This window comes from Brassica napus, chromosome A6, assembly GCF_020379485.1.
Source record: "Brassica napus cultivar Da-Ae chromosome A6, Da-Ae, whole genome shotgun sequence".
In the NCBI taxonomy this organism is placed as follows: Eukaryota; Viridiplantae; Streptophyta; class Magnoliopsida; order Brassicales; family Brassicaceae; genus Brassica; species Brassica napus.
Window position 1 is genome coordinate 25931488 of NC_063439.1, and position 17275 is coordinate 25948762.

The 17275-nt window shown below is 33.2% G+C and overlaps 2 protein-coding genes across 4 annotated transcripts; both read left to right on the forward strand.

Moving 5' to 3' along the window:
• Positions 1 to 12627: 12627 nt before the first annotated feature.
• LOC125574796 lies at positions 12628 to 15031 on the forward strand. Of its 3 annotated transcripts, XM_048781255.1 has the most exons (4): positions 12668 to 12766; positions 12847 to 12900; positions 13358 to 13510; positions 13612 to 15031. In XM_048781255.1, the coding sequence occupies exons 3-4, from the start codon at positions 13372 to 13374 to the stop codon at positions 14784 to 14786; spliced, it is 1314 nt and encodes a 437-aa protein (XP_048637212.1). In that variant the 5' UTR covers positions 12668 to 12766; positions 12847 to 12900; positions 13358 to 13371; the 3' UTR covers positions 14787 to 15031. The 3 variants fall into 3 exon arrangements, with proteins under 3 accessions (XP_048637210.1, XP_048637211.1, XP_048637212.1); XM_048781253.1 differs by lacking the exon at positions 12847 to 12900 and having other exon boundaries at positions 12628 to 12766; XM_048781254.1 differs by having other exon boundaries at positions 12661 to 12900.
• A 1228-nt stretch (positions 15032 to 16259) lies between these two features.
• LOC125609829 (nodulin-related protein 1-like) lies at positions 16260 to 17086 on the forward strand. Its single transcript, XM_048781256.1, has one exon. It carries the CDS (start codon positions 16277 to 16279, stop codon positions 16937 to 16939), a length of 663 nt encoding a protein of 220 aa, XP_048637213.1. The 5' UTR covers positions 16260 to 16276; the 3' UTR covers positions 16940 to 17086.
• The last annotated feature ends 189 nt before the right edge of the window (positions 17087 to 17275 follow it).

The window sequence follows — 17275 nt, forward strand, 5'->3', positions numbered from 1 at the left end:
ATTCTTGTTATCCTAATTTCTAAATCACAAAACCCAAATCAACAATATTTCTCTAATAAATGAAAACTTTCCAAAAATAGCAGTTTTTAAGAAAATTATTTAAAAATACAACATATTGATGAAAAATTCTGAAAGAGTACTCAACTATCCACAAATATTCTTGTTATCCTAATTTCTAAATCACAAACCCAAATCAACAATATTTCTCTAATAAATGAAAACTTTCCAAAATAGCAGTTTTTAAGAAAATTATTTAAAAATACAACATATTGATGAAAAATTCTGAAAGAGTACTCAACTAATATTCTTGTTATCCTAATTTCTAAATCACAAAACCCAAATCAACAATATTTCTCTAATAAATGAAAACTTTCCAAAATAGCAGTTTTTAAGAAAATTATTTAAAAATACAACATATTGATGAAAAATTCTGAAAGAGTACTCAACTAATATTCTTGTTATCCTAATTTCTAAATCACAAAACCCAAATCAACATATTTCTCTAATAAATGAAAACTTTCCAAAAATAGCAGTTTTTAAGAAAATTATTTAAAATACAACATATTGATGAAAATTCTGAAAGAGTACTCAACTATCCACAATATTCTTGTTATCCTAATTTCTAAATCACAAAACCCAAATCAACAATATTTCTCTAATAAATGAAAACTTTCCAAAAATAGCAGTTTTTAAGAAAATTATTTAAAAATACAACATATTGATGAAAAATTCTGAAAGAGTACTCAACTATCCACAAATATTCTTGTTATCCTAATTTCTAAATCACAAACCCTAAATCAACAATATTTCTCAAATAATGAAAACTTTCCAAAAATAGCAGTTTTTAAGAAAATTATTTAAAAATACAACATATTGATGAAAAATTCTGAAAGAGTACTCAACTATCCACAAATATTCTTGTTATCCTAATTTCTAAATCACAAAACCAAATCAACAATATTTCTCTAATAAATGAAAACTTTCCAAAAATAGCAGTTTTTAAGAAAATTATTTAAAAATACAACATATTGATGAAAAATTCTGAAAGAGTACTCAACTATCCACAAATATTCTTGTTATCCTAATTTATAAATCACAAACCCTAAATCAACAATATTTCTCAAATAATGAAAACTTTCCAAAAATAGCAGTTTTTAAGAAAATTATTTAAAAATACAACATATTGATGAAAAATTCTGAAAGAGTACTCAACTATCCACAAATATTCTTGTTATCCTAATTTCTAAATCACAAACCCAAATAACAATATTTCTCTAATAAATGAAAACTTTCCAAAAATAGCAGTTTTTAAGAAATTATTTAAAAATACAACATATTGATGAAAAATTCTGAAAGAGTACTCAACTATCCACAAATATTCTTGTTATCCTAATTTCTAAATCACAAACCTTAATCTACAGTATTTCTCTAATAAATGAAAACTTTCCAGAAATAGCAGTTTTTAAGAAAATTATTTAAAAATACAACATATTGATGAAAAATTCTGAAAGAGTACTCAACTATCCACAAATATTCTTGTTATCCTAATTTCTAAATCACAAACCCAAATCAACAATATTTCTCAAATAATGAAAACTTTCCAAAAATAGCAGTTTTTAAGAAAATTATTTAAAAATACAACATATTGATGAAAAATTCTGAAAGAGTACTCAACTATCCACAAATATTCTTGTTATCCTAATTTCTAAATCACAAAACCCAAATCAACAATATTTCTCTAATAAATGAAAACTTTCCAAAAATAGCAGTTTTTAAGAAAATTATTTAAAAATACAACATATTGATGAAAAATTCTGAAAGAGTACTCAACTAATATTCTTGTTATCCTAATTTCTAAATCACAAAACCCAAATCAACAATATTTCTCTAATAAATGAAAACTTTCCAAAAATAGCAGTTTTTAAGAAAATTATTTAAAAATACAACATATTGATGAAAAATTCTGAAAGAGTACTCAACTAATATTCTTGTTATCCTAATTTCTAAATCACAAAACCCAAATCAACAATATTTCTCTAATAAATGAAAACTTTCCAAAAATAGCAGTTTTTAAGAAAATTATTTAAAAATACAACATATTGATGAAAAATTCTGAAAGAGTACTCAACTATCCACAAATATTCTTGTTATCCTAATTTCTAAATCACAAACCCTTAATCTACAGTATTTCTCTAATAAATGAAAACTTTCCAAAAATAGCAGTTTTTAAGAAAATTATTTAAAAATACAACATATTGATGAAAAATTCTGAAAGAGTACTCAACTATCCACAAATATTCTTGTTATCCTAATTTCTAAATCACAAAACCCAAATCAACAATATTTCTCTAATAAATGAAAACTTTCCAAAATAACAGTTTTTAAGAAAATTATTTAAAAATACAACATATTGATGAAAAATTCTGAAAGAGTACTCAACTATCCACAAATATTCTTGTTATCCTAATTTCTAAATCACAAAACCCAAATCAACAATATTTCTCTAATAAATGAAAACTTTCCAAAAATAGCAGTTTTTAAGAAAATTATTTAAAAATACAACATATTGATGAAAAATTCTGAAAGAGTACTCAACTATCCACAAATATTCTTGTTATCCTAATTTCTAAATCACAAACCCTTAATATACAGTATTTCTCTAATAAATGAAAACTTTCCAAAAATAACAGTTTTAAAAAAATTATTTAAAAATACAACATATTGATGAAAAATTCTGAAAGAGTACTCAACTATCCACAAATATTCTTGTTATCCTAATTTCTAAATCACAAAACCCAAATCAACAATATTTCTCTAATAAATGAAAACTTTCCAAAAATAGCAGTTTTTAAGAAAATTATTTAAAAATACAACATATTGATGAAAAATTCTGAAAGAGTACTCAACTATCCACAAATATTCTTGTTATCCTAATTTCTAAATCACAAACCCTTAATATCCAGTATTTCTCTAATAAATGAAAACTTTCCAAAAATAGCAGTTTTTAAGAAAATTATTTAAAAATACAACATATTGATGAAAAATTCTGAAAGAGTACTCAACTATCCACAAATATTCTTGTTATCCTAATTTCTAAATCACAAACCCAAATCAACAATATTTTTCTAATAAATGAAAACTTTCCAAAAATAGCAGTTTTTAAGAAAATTATTTAAAAATACAACATATTGATGAAAAATTCTGAAAGAGTACTCAACTATCCACAAATATTATTGTTATCCTAATTTCTAAATCACAAACCCTAAATCTACAGTATTTCTTTAATAAATGAAAACTTTCCAAAAATAGCAGTTTTTAAGAAAATTATTTAAAAATACAACATATTGATGAAAAATTCTGAAAGAGTACTCAACTATCCACAAATATTATTGTTATCCTAATTTCTAAATCACAAACCCTTAATCTACAGTATTTCTCTAATAAATGAAAACTTTCCAGAAATAGCAGTTTTTAAGAAAATTATTTAAAAAATACAACATATTGATGAAAAATTCTGAAAGAGTACTCAATTATCCACAAATATTATTGTTATCCTAATTTCTAAATCACAAACCATTAATCTACAGTATTTCTCTAATAAATGAAAATTTTCTAAAAATGGCAGTTTTTAAGAAAATTATTTAAAAATACTACATATTAATGAAAAATTCTGAAAGAGTAGTCAACTATCCACAAATATTCTTGTTATCCTAATTTCTAAATCACAAACCCTTAATATACAGTATTTCTCTAATAAATGAAAACTTTCCAAAAATAACAGTTTTACGAAAATTATTTAAAAATACAACATATTGATGAAAAATTCTGAAAGAGTACTCAACTATCCACAAATATTCTTGTTATCCTAATTTCTAAATCACAAAACCCAAATCAACAATATTTCTCTAATAAATGAAAACTTTCCAAAAATAGCAGTTTTTAAGAAAATTATTTAAAAATACAACATATTGATGAAAAATTCTGAAAGAGTACTCAACTATCCACAAATATTGTTGTTATCCTAATTTCTAAATCACAAACCCTTAATATCCAGTATTTCTCTAATAAATGAAAACTTTCCAAAAATAGCAGTTTTTAAGAAAATTATTTAAAAATACAACATATTGATGAAAAATTCTGAAAGAGTACTCAACTATCCACAAATATTCTTGTTATCCTAATTTCTAAATCACAAAACTCAAATCAACAATATTTCTCTAATAAATGAAAACTTTCTAAAAATAGCAGTTTTTAAGAAAATTATTTAAAAATACAACATATTGATGAAAAATTCTGAAAGAGTACTCAACTAATATTCTTGTTATCCTAATTTCTAAATCACAAAACCCAAATCAACAATATTTCTCTAATAAATCAAAACTTTCCAAAAATAGCAGTTTTTAAGAAAATTATTTAAAAATACAACATATTGATGAAAAATTCTGAAAGAGTACTCAACTAATATTCTTGTTATCCTAATTTCTAAATCACAAAACCCAAATCAACAATATTTCTCTAATAAATGAAAACTTTCCAAAAATAGCAGTTTTTAAGAAAATTATTTAAAAATACAACATATTGATGAAAAATTCTGAAAGAGTACTCAACTATCCACAAATATTCTTGTTATCCTAATTTCTAAATCACAAACCCTTAATATCCAGTATTTCTCTAATAAATGAAAACTTTCCAAAAATAGCAGTTTTTAAGAAAATTATTTAAAAATACAACATATTGATGAAAAATTCTGAAAGAGTACTCAACTATCCACAAATATTCTTGTTATCCTAATTTCTAAATCACAAAACCCAAATCAACAATATTTTTCTAATAAATGAAAACTTTCCAAAATAGCAGTTTTTAAGAAAATTATTTAAAAATACAACATATTGATGAAAAATTCTGAAAGAGTACTCAACTATCCACAAATATTCTTGTTATCCTAATTTCTAAATCACAAAACCCAAATCAACAATATTTCTCCAATAAATGAAAACTTTCCAAAATTAGCAGTTTTTAAGAAAATTATTTAAAAATACAACATATTGATGAAATATTCTGAGAGAATTCTCAACTATCCACAAATATTCTTGTTATCCTAATTTCTAAATCACAAAACCCAAATCAACAATATTTCTCTAATAAATGAAAACTTTCCAAAAATAGCAGTTTTTAAGAAAATTATTTAAAAATACAACATATTGATGAAAAATTCTGAAAGAGTACTCAACTATCACAAATATTATTGTTATCCTAATTTCTAAATCACAAACCCTAAATCTACAGTATTTGTCTAATAAGTGAAAACTTTCCAAAAATAGCAGTTTTTAAGAAAATTATTTAAAAATACAACCTATTGATGAAAATCTCTGAAAAAAATACTCAACTATCCAAAATTATTCTTGTTATCCTAATTTCTTAATCACAAACCCTAATCTACAGTATTTCTCTAGAAAATGAAAACTTTCCAAAAATAGCAATTTTTAAGAAACTTATTTAAAAATACAACATATTGATGAAAAATTCTTAAAGAATACTCATCTATCTAAAAATATTCTTGTTATCCGAATTTCTAAATCACAAACTCAAATCTACAATATCCTCAAAAAATGAAAACTTTCCAAAAATAACATTTTTTAATAAAATTATTTAAAAATACAACATATTGATAAATAACTTAGAAAGAATACTCATTTATCTACAAATATTCTTGTTATCCTAATTTCTAAATCACAAACCCTAATATACAATATTTCTCTAATAAATGAAAACTTTCCAAAAATATCAGTTTTTAAGAAAATTATTTAGAAATACAGCATATTCATGAAAAACTATGAAAAAATGCTCAACTATCCACAAATATTTTTGTTATCCTAATTTCTAAATCGCAAACTCAAATCTACAGCATTTCTCTAAAAAATGAAAACGTTCATAAGTTCGAGCTTAGTGTCTTCATGGAGAATATCAGAAGACGCTATCCAATACCTTGTCACGATGTATACAGCACACAACTGTAACTACAAACAGAGATGTTATCTCAAATAACCAATCAGAAGGTTATCAAGATTTGGCACTTGGATGTTGCAAAAGACAAATTAAAAGACAAAATATTGCTTGTCGTTCTTGATGATGTGGACCTTGTGATGCAACTCGATGCACTGGCTAAAGAAGCTCGTTGGTTTGGTCCTGGAAGTCGGATTATCATCACAACACAAGATAAAAGAGTTTTTCATATGACATGGGATTAACCATATACATGAGGTGGGTTTCCCATCTGACGGTAAGGCTCTTAAAATATTCGGCATGTATGTGTTTGCTCAAAAGTCGCCGTATTATGGTTTTGAGAGCCTTGCTAGGAAAGTTACACAACTTGCCGGTAACCTCCCTCTGGGACTAATGGTTATGGGATCTTATTTCCGAGGAATGTCGAGGCATGAGTGGGAAATGGAACTACTAAGGTTATGGACTAGCTAGCCTTAACGGAGAAATTGAAAGCATTTTGAAGTTCAGTTATGATGCTTTATGTGATGAAGATAAAGATTTATTTATCTATATATCATGTTTCTTCAACGACGTATGGATTGAAAGAGTCGAAGAATTTCTAGCAGAGAATTTTTCTAACCTGAGATATGGTCTTCATGTTTTAGATGATAGATCTCTCATATCTATCGACCGTGGATGGATAAGTATTAGAGAATATAAGTATTAGTATTAGTTATACTCGGTCGAGCGAGTCAATTACGACCTATATACCCGGTCGGGTAGGGTTAATATTAATTAGGGGTTTAACTTATTATGATCTGGGCTCTGATACCATGTTAGATTCAGGTATTATATCAGTAGGAGGAGTCGTGGAAGGGAGCAGCACGTCGTCTGTATCATTGTCAGTAAAAGGGGTATCAGCAAGTGGATTATACTCGAACTCAGAGACACTCGCTGTATCATCAAAGGTGATCCCCTGATCCGCTGACTTGCTCCCCCTGTCCTCTGATATGCTCCCCCTGTCCACTGATGTACTCACCTTATCTTTATTTTCAGGAGTAACGGGAGCAAGCAACCAATCATCATCTTCAAACTGAGATGACGAAGCAGCTGGAGCCGCAGGTAGTGGTGAAGAAGAGACGAAAGTCGAATATGGAAACTCATTTTCGTGAAACACAACATCTCTAGACATGAAAAATTTCTGTGACTCAAGATCAAAGACCTTCCATCCTTTCTTTCCAAACGGGTAGCCAACAAAAATACATTTACGACTTCGTTCTGAGAACTTATCCTTGCTCCTAGATCGATGGTGTGTGTAACACAGACTTCCAAACACTCGCAAATTCTCATACGATGGCTTGAAGCCATATAAGACTTCATACGGAGACTTCCCATGAAGGACATCAGACGGCGTAAAATTTATCAGATGTGCCGCTGTCAGTACTGCTTCTCCCCAGAACCGCACAGGGAGCTTGGCCTGAAACAACAGAGAACGTGAGACATTGAGTATGTGTCTGTGTTTACGCTCCACTCGTCCATTTTGCTGTGGAGTCTCAACACAAGATGTCTGATGAAGGATCCCATTGTCTCGAAAATAACCAGCTAAACACATGAACTCGGTTCCATTATCTGTTCGAACCGTTTGAACTTGTTTACCAAATTGTTTCTCTGCCATTGTACAGAAATTTGGTAGAACTTTCTTAACTTCCGACTTCTCAAGTAACAGATGAACCCACACTGCTCTCGAGTGATCGTCCACAATGGTAAGAAAATAAACAGCCCCACACGAGGATGGTACTCTGTAGGGACCCCAGACATCGCAATGAATCAAAGAAAAACACTGAACTGCTTTATTAGAACTTCCATAAAAAATCTCTCTTGTCTGTTTGGCCCTCAAACAAATGTCACACGGACGAGGAACCAAAGTCTTATTATTTGAAAAACTCATAGGTAAAAACGATAACACTGAAAACGATGGATGCCCAAGCCTTTGATGCCACAAATTCTGATCAACTGAACCAGACACTCGATGAGCTTCAGCAGCAACGACATCCTTGAAATGATAAACCCCACCATGCTCTTCACCGGCTCCAATCAGGTTCCTGGTGAAACGGTCCTGTAAAACACACAACGTATCAGACAACAAGGCAAAACAGTTTGTTTGCTTCAATAATCTCGAAAAAGAGATCAAAGAACAATTCAGATTGGGAACAAATAGGACGTCATGAAGAGTAATCTTGTCTGAGATAGACAAAAACCCTATATGAGTCGCAAGAGTAGAATTCCCATCAGCAAAGTTAACAGAACATGGTGAGATTCGTTTAATCTCTGTCATAAGAGTAATGTTTCCTGTCATGTGATGTGAGGCTCCAGTGTCGAGGATGATATCACCAATAATTGTCTTACCAGCTAGTTTCTGAGTATTACCGTTGCTTGACTTTTCTTCTATCATTTGCGTCAGTGTGTTCCATTGTTCTGGTGTGAATTCAGGAAACACAGACGCATTTGCAGTTGTCGCATGAGCCTTGCCGGTTCCTTTGTTTTGATTATCAGCACCACGACCTCTGCCTCCAGAGGAGTTATAGTCACGACGACCTCCTCTGTTTCCACCTCGACCAGTACCTCTATTTGAAGCACGTTCCTCCCACCAATCAGGAAAACCAACTAACTGCCAGCAATTTGATTTCTCATGACCTGAACGGCCACAATGAGAACACTGAAGACTCCCTTGTCGAGGACGATTCTGAGTTGATTCTGTACTTCCTCGTGACGTTGGTGACTGAGCAGCTGCGTCATGTCGAGTAGTAAAACCAATCGCAGATTGTTGTTGCTCTTGATCTCTTTTTGACAAAAGTCGCTGCTCTTCTCGAATAATCTTTGCATAGACTTCACCAATATCAAGAGTTGTATCCGAAGCAATAATTCCGGAACAAATACCACCAAAACGTGAGTCATCAAGACCCATTAAGAACTGATGAACTCTCTCTTCTTCACGTTCTTCTTCAAACTTCTGTTCTGCTCCACAGGAGCAATTTAACAATGGCTTGTACTTAGCCAATTCCTCCCACATAGTAGACAAACGTCCAAAATACTCCAATACTGTCTGACCATCTTGACGACAAGCAGCGATTTGTGCTTTCAGTGAGTGCACACGCACCTTGTTACCAACAGAGAATCTCTTCTTCAAATTCTCCCACAACTTGTGGGAATCCGAGATAAACGTGACTGTTGAACGAACACGAGGCTCAATCGATGAACGTATCCATCCAACTATCATGGAGTTCACTGATTGCCAAAGCTCGAAGTCAGAATCACCCGCGGATGGCTTAACTATCAATCCGTCGATAAACCCGATCTTCCTCTTAGCTTGAAGAGCATTGATCATCTCCGTTGACCATTCATTATAGTTTTCACCAGTAAGAGTCACCGAGGTGATGAGAGTTCCCGGATTGTCTGAAGCATGCAACGAATATGGAGATGGAATGAATGATTTGGAGACCGAAGTACCCGACAGAGGGGTCTTAGTAGACGCACTTTCTTCAGCCATAACAAATTTTAACGAAAAAAAAAAAAACTTTAAATCTAGGTCTCAGAAAAGTGCTCTGATACCATGTAAAACCAGTCACAAAGAGAAGAATGTTCTGTGTTATTATTACGTTTGTAAGATGTACAATATATATACAGGAGATGCCATCCTTATCCTGAGTACAATAGAACTTATCTAATGACTCTATGAGATATCTCTAACTATACATCATTATCCTTAATATATTCTCTAATAATAAGGATGCATAATTTGCTAGCACGTTTGGGTAGAGAAGTTGTTCGTAAACAATCAATTCATGGCCTCGGGCAGCGGCAGTTTTTGGTTGATAGAGAGACATGCCGAATACTGAGTAACTATACACCGGTAAGTTTTCACTGCAGTGTAATTACTCCTTAGTAAAATATTTTTAATAACTAACCATAGTTACTTATGTAGGTTTTTTTCTCAGTGTAGTATAAATGTAATAGGCATAGATTGTGAATATGCTGAGATCGAGGATGGGTTATATAAAAATGACAAAGCCTTTGAAAAAATGAGTAATCTCCAATTCTTAAGGATCAGTGATACTCACCCAAGAATGCACTTACCACAAAGTTTGAAATACTTGCCTCGGACACTTTAGATTATTAGATTGGGATGGTTTCCCTTTTTTTTTTGAACAACATTGGGATGGTTTCCCAAAGACATGTTTGCCTCCTAATCTCAGTCCAGAGTTCCTCGTGGAAATATACATGCCTTCCAGTAATCTTGAGAAACTGTGGGAAGGAAGTCAAGTAAGTATAATTCAACAAAAATCTCAATTGTACTCTATAAAAATCAGTCTTCATGAAAGCAGTATGTGATAAGCGGGCAATAGTTCAATGTTTAACGCCTAGAACGATTAATTGGATTTATAGATTATAAATTAGGCGTTTAGGTATTTATAAATTATAACAATATACTTAATATATGTAATGTTGTACATTAAATATCATTACTCAAAATGATAAAATTCATACTATTTTGTTTTCATATGATTCTGTACTATAATATACTGATTATTAAAATTTATGAATAATAAATTGTATATTATTTATTATTGTAACCTTGTAATTGTCTAGGCCGTTTAAAAAGCAGTCGTCAAAATTTCACATGGTCTAACACATGAGCCTAAACGGCCGCCTAAAATTCTTTTAAAACGTTTTTTTAGAACACTGATGAATATGTTTTTTCTTTTTGTATAGACAATTACAAATCTCAAGCGGATATATCTGAGGGATTCCGAAAACCTTAAAAGGCTGCACAAAGCTAGAATCTCTTCCGATCAATATCAACATGGAATCTCTAAGAGAAGTTGATCTCACATGATTGTTCATCGCTGAAAACATTTCCTAAGATTTCAACGAACATTGAACGCCTCAAGATCAAGGGAACCGCAATAGAAGACATTCCTTCATCGATCTGGTCTCATCTTCATCACTTGGCTATGCTATACAGTGAGAACCTTGGGAAGTCCCGGAATGCTTTTGGTCTCATCCCGGTGCAATGCTTGTGTGATAAGAGAATACGAGAACTATCTCCATGGATAAAGGAAATGTCTCATCTACGTAAACTTGTAATCAGTGGATGCACAAAGCTAGTTTCACTCCGGCAGCTTCCTGGCTCCTTACTAGGGGCGGAACCAGAATTGTTTTGAACATGAGGCATACAAACATTTTTGAATAACATGGGCCATATAAAGATGTTTAGGCAAATTTTAACATTAACTATTAATGAAAATTGACAAATCAGGGTGGGGCACATGCCACACCTCCTCTTGCTTTGGATCCGCCCCTGCTCCTTACGATACTTAAAAGCAGAAAACTGTGAGTCCCTAGAGAGACTAGATTCTTCTTCTTATTTTAAAGATGTTGGTGCCAATTTTGGTAATTGCTTCAAACTGAATCAGGAAGTGATAAGGACTTGTAGGTTGCGGCCTTACCTGGTGAAAAAATGCCCATATAAGGCTTGTGTCTTGGTAGTTAATAATAAGGGTGACGCCGAGGTTTGTGACAGGAAGGAGGAGTTGGATGGATATTATTGCATCAAGGATAAACAGAATGGTACCACCAGTGTAAGGCGTAGATCAGGAATACACTCGCAACGTTTTCCACTTTTAAAGGAGCATCTACACGTTCGAGATCGAAGAAAAAGTGAATTGCACGTGCAGGGAATCAGTCTTTGAGTTCGAGATAAGAGATGGGAGGTTAGAGAATGCGGTCTAAATTTGGTTCCACACCTTTGATTTTTTTGTCTTTATGTCTGATGATTTCTCAAACAGTTTCTCATTAAGTCATTATAGCTCTTTTGTTAAATGATCGACCAGCAAAAAAATAAAATGTTTGTTGTTGTTCAAGGAATTACAATGACGTTAGTTATAGCAACAAAACCACAACTCCTATATGTATGTAGCCTTTGTTGTTGTTCAAGGAATTAGAATGACGGTGTCTTCTCTTGAGTTCTTTCCGGCAGCTTCATGTTCATATATAGTTATTGTTATTGTCTGTTACATTATATTTCAAGACATAACGAAGCCTTAGATGATGAACTTAGTGACAAATTTTTTACTATTGTATTGCCAAATACTTCCTACAGTTCTTAGTTTATCTATGGTGAAATTTTCCAAGAAATCACAACCAGTTTGATATTGCAAGAAACTTGTTGAACCAAAGACAAAGTCAAAGCGAAAGACAAAAGGCGCGCAAGTGAAATTGATTTCGGGAAATTAATACCGGTAATGGTATGACTGGTCCGGTTATCATAATCATATTTTAGATCGGTACATGTATATTTGGCTTACGATTCTAATTATTTCAAATTTACTGTATGCTTCTAAGATAAAAGTAAGCGTGGATACTGTAAAGCTCTCCACGAAAGAGGGCAACATCAGGATTCTCTTGTAGATTTAACTGACCGAGCCATGTAAGTAACTGAACCCGGTTATCTATATCACGGTTAAGGATCAGAATTTCTTAAATTCGATTTGATCGGTTCAGCACCATCCGAATTTAATACGCCTAAAATAAGCTGAGACGACACGTGGTCAAAGTAGAGGGTACTATAGTAATTGCCTCTTTTAGAGGATTTAATAAGGTTACGTCTCCTCTGCACCTGTAACCCTAGCCGCCTCGAAAATTCCTAATTATTTTTTTCTACAAATTTTTCGAAAGAAATTCCCTCAGATCCTCTCCTTCTTACAAATCGATCTTCAAATCAATTGTAATATTCTTGTTCTTCTTGATTTTAGCTTTCGATTGATACCTGTTTTGATAATCTTCCCTCGATTTGGTCAAACCTAGGGTTTTTTTCAATCGGATCCTCGATTGAGAACACAAAACGTTAGATCTATCTAGGTATCGGTTCTTTTCTTCAGATCTGTTGATTTCCAGTTTTCCGCAAATTTCATTACCCTAATTTGTTTGGCGGAGGATTTGATGCGTTAGGGTTCGTTAGATCTGTAAATTGATTTGGGGCTTTCGTTCGTCTTGCTAGTATTCATCGATTGTTTGAATTTGGACTCTTGATTTCATGATTCTAGTCCTGGATTGAGAAATCTAGGGTTTAGAAATTTGGGGTTTTTTTTATTTGGGGCTTTTTTTTAATTAATTGGGAAAACACTTATCCATGTGCAAAGTTTGACTTTTGACTAAAAATTAAAACTACCACATACTCATCAAAACTTTAATTATCGTGGGTCCTAGTTTGTAAACTCGCATCTAGCTATATATATGCACATGAATATTGAAATTACCTTGTATAAATTATCAACCTTTACTGTCAAGAAAGTGACTTTTGGTTTTTACCATTCAGGTCTTAAAAAGAACATGGGATTGAAGAGACCTTTTGATGCTGAAGAGATGCAAGAGTGCAATGCAAAGCATGCAAGACAGCTTACTTACCACCCTGACCAATTTGACCAATCTATGCCATTTCACGTTCCTCTGGACAAGACAGCTGTCTTAGGTACCGTTGTAACCTCAAAGTTGTTTTAAAATGTTTTACTTAACTTTGGTTAAAGTAAAAAGCAGCTTGTGTTAACACTTTGGACGTCTCTTTATTTACAGGAGAAGATCTGAATGGCCTCTGTGAGAAGAAACCGGCATGGAGTAATGCTGCAGATCATGTTGAGAAGGATTATGACACGTGTGCACCCTTCTCGTGGGTCTCAACCGGTTTGTGTCAGGAGGATGCTCAGACTCAGTCATCACTTTCTCATGAATCTTCTGGATCAGACCTCACATGGAGACCACTTTCCCCGGTGGAGGATGTTTATACTTCCCTGATGAACCAACCTCCAAGGAAACTAGTTCCTCTTGGGTCTAATCACCAGGCAGACATCCCTGAATGTGAGATTCCTGTTCAAGCAAACGATGACTTGGAAAGAAAACTGATGGGAAAGTGCATCATACCAATGCCTGACTCATACCTTTGTGGAGCCGGTCAAGGAAGAAAGGAATGTCTCTGCCCGGATAAAGACACAGTCAGATGCGTGAGGCGACACATCATGGAAGCGAGGGAGAGCCTGATCGAAGCTATTGGATACGAAAGGTTTACAGAGCTAGGGCTGTGTGAAATGGGGGACGAAGTTATAAGCCTATGGAGTGAAGACGAAGAAGATCTATTCCATAAAGTTGTCTACTCCAATCCTGTTTCGCTCGGTCGCGATTTCTGGAAGCAGTTAAAGGCGACGTTTCCTTCAAGAACCATGAAGGAGCTTGTTAGCTACTACTTCAACGTCTTCATCTTGCGGAGACGTGCGACACAAAACAGGCTTCAAACCCTGGACGTTGACAGCGACGATGACGAGTGGCAAGTGGAGTACGACGTCTTTTGCAAAGGAAAAAGCTCTTCACATGTAGATAACGAGGAGGACGAAGAAGAAGCCAATAGCAGCGATGATGATGATGATGAAGAGGAAGAAGACTCACCGGCTAACGATGCTCACTGTGTATATATGGATAAGGTTTCAAGAGAAGGCGGTGAGGTGAACGTGGAAGACGACTCGTGTATGTCCTTCGAGGTGCATGACTCCAATTTGGTATTCCCTCACAGCCCTGTTGAAAACAGAGCGTCCCACGGATCTGGTTTGTTTTCTTTCGATGATGCGTGTGATGGAAGACTCGCATCTTCTGACTGTTGGACCAAGAACAACGACCTTCTACCAACTTCGAACATCATGGAGGAGATATTTGGTAAAGACGAATGGGGAGAGAATGGTGATAACTTGAAGGGGAAGTAGTTGAAGGTTTCTTTCTCCGACTTCTGCAGAGCTTTTTTTTTTGGTTTTTCTAAGTGAAAATTATTTAAAGAAGCAGAAGTTTGAAAGTTTCATCTTCCTTGGAATTTTCTTTCGGTGGGTTTTTAGGTTGAAGAAGGGACCTCTGTAACAGGAACCCTTTTCTTTTTAGGTTTGATACCTCAAGATTATTTAATTAATCTTTGTATATTTTGCTGTATAAAATGAAAAAAAAACAAATGCGTCTATTTGGGCTCTCTTGTTGTAGGCCCATCCAAAAGTAAATGATTTGTCAAGAGTTTGGCCATACACAGCTTGGCATTGGATCCCATTATCCCGTCCAAGTTCCAACCGAACACCATGTTACTATCGATTTATTATCAAATTTACAGACATCTCATAATGGTGAAAGTGTAATTCAAAACATTTATGCATGAAAGAACTCAGACCGTGCATCAAGGTAAAATAGTAGTACTCCCTCTATATACAAATGCATAATGTTCTACATTTTTAGCTTGTATACAAAAGATTGATCGTTTTATAATATAATTAATATATTATTTTTAAAACTAAAAAATAAATTAAAAAGTAAAATTATGAAAGTGGAAGACTAAGCAAAGGAGAGGTAAGCATGGCCGGCAAATTCGTGATTCGTCTCATTAGTTATTTCTTATACATTTTGTTATTGGTTATTGCTAGTTTCGTCCTAAGTGTTTTCTTATTATGTATGAACTCTTTTCTATCTTGAAGTGTGCTTCATGCAAGTTTTTTTCACTATAAAACTGTTAAGTCTTTGTAAACGTTTATGTTTTATTTAAATTTAAATACCTTTATTAGAAAAAAGAATTTTATTGATAAATCAAAAATTAATAATTAGAAAAATATATTATTGTTTCTTAATATGTGCGAAAAATCTTAAACATAATGAATTTGTATACAAAAGGAGTATTATAATTCATTTTTTGTGCGACTTATAATTCATTTTCTTACAATACTATAATTACGTGTTAAACTGTATAAGTAAACATGACCAACATGAAAGAACTCAGACCAGACATCAGGGTAAGGGAGCAAAATAAGGCATTCTCTTAAAATGCTATAATTACGCGTGTTAAATTGTATAAGTAAACATGGTCGGATCTGATATTCTGGGGTCCAAGTAAGAAAAAAAGAAAGAATTAACCAATTTAGTAGCTTATGTCTCTATATATTTAAGATTGTGGAAATAAAACAAATGTTTTTATTGGGTTATGCCCATATATGGCTCTGAAAGTAAACATGTGGTAAATGGTTAACAAGTGGTAATGAACGAGGGGCTTTGTTTTGTTTATTTGTTTGGGTAAGGGATCAATGAAATGTGAACTGAATTAACCTCTTCTTGACCATATCCGTAAACGCGAATTACGTCTTCTTTAAAGTAAAGTTTGTGGTGCAAAGATCATGACTATAATTATCCCCATTAAGTAGGAGAGGCAAAATAAAACTAGTGGACAATGAATGAAGTACTAATCTTTCTCACTTTCAATAAATACCATCCCCGAATAACTTGTTACTTTACATTTTCCAAATCCAAGATCAACTCAAACAACCTTTTACGTTTGAGACAAGACAAGACAAGAAACATGGATTTCCTCACCGACCAAGTAAAGAAGAAATTCTCCGACAAGAAACCGGAAACTTCAGACCCTGACCCGAACCACAACAATAACAAACCGGGCCACACCGTTCCAACACATAAACCTGCTTCCAGCTCCGATCCAACAATGCATAAGCCAGCTACAAACGCAGAGCTCATGGCTAGCGCCAAGATCGTAGCGGAGGCTGCTCAAGCCGCTTCTCGCAACGAGACAGGCAAGCTCGACAAAGCTAAAGTAGCCGGAGCCACCGCCGACATACTTGACGCCGCTCAAAGATACGGCAAGCTTGATGAAAAGAGTGGTGTTGGTCAGTACCTCGAAAAGGCTGAAAATTTTCTCCACAAGTACGAGTCTTCACACTCTCACTCCTCTGGTGGTGCTGGCAGTCACGGTGGTGTCAGCGGAAGCCATGGAGGAGGAGCTGGAGCACCGGCGGTTAAGAAAGAAGATGAGAAATCGGGAGGTGGCAGTCATGGGTTAGGAGACTATGCTAAGATGGCTCAAGGTTTCATGAAGTGATTATTATTAGTAGATCAACAAATAAATAATTATGGTAGTGATATATATTATCTTCCATGGTTACTATTAAATATAAGTTGTCTGTTTTGAATTTGTAAACTGATAGATCATGTAAAATAAAATATTAACGTTCGCTAGTTCTCATTACTCATGGGAAGCCATTAACTTTGTAAAACTAGAGATGATCTTAAGACGATGTTTGAAAATCAGCATCAGAAGATAACCAAAACCTGAATTATATTCAGATTGAATTGGTTTATCCAGACCTGATTCTCTTTTTAGAGTTTTCAAAAAAGTTATGATGGAGACATTTAAAGCCAAAATCAAACATAAAAC

Bases quoted from the DNA above. Each gene is read 5' to 3' on its own strand.
- LOC125574796 (XM_048781253.1), top strand. From the start codon at position 13,372: ATGGGATTGAAGAGACCTTTTGATGCTGAAGAGATGCAAGAGTGCAAT. The intron at 13,511-13,611 runs GTACCGTTGTAA...CTTTATTTACAG, and splicing joins GGACAAGACAGCTGTCTTAG to GAGAAGATCTGAATGGCCTC.
- LOC125609829 (XM_048781256.1), top strand. From the start codon at position 16,277: ATGAATGAAGTACTAATCTTTCTCACTTTCAATAAATACCATCCCCGA.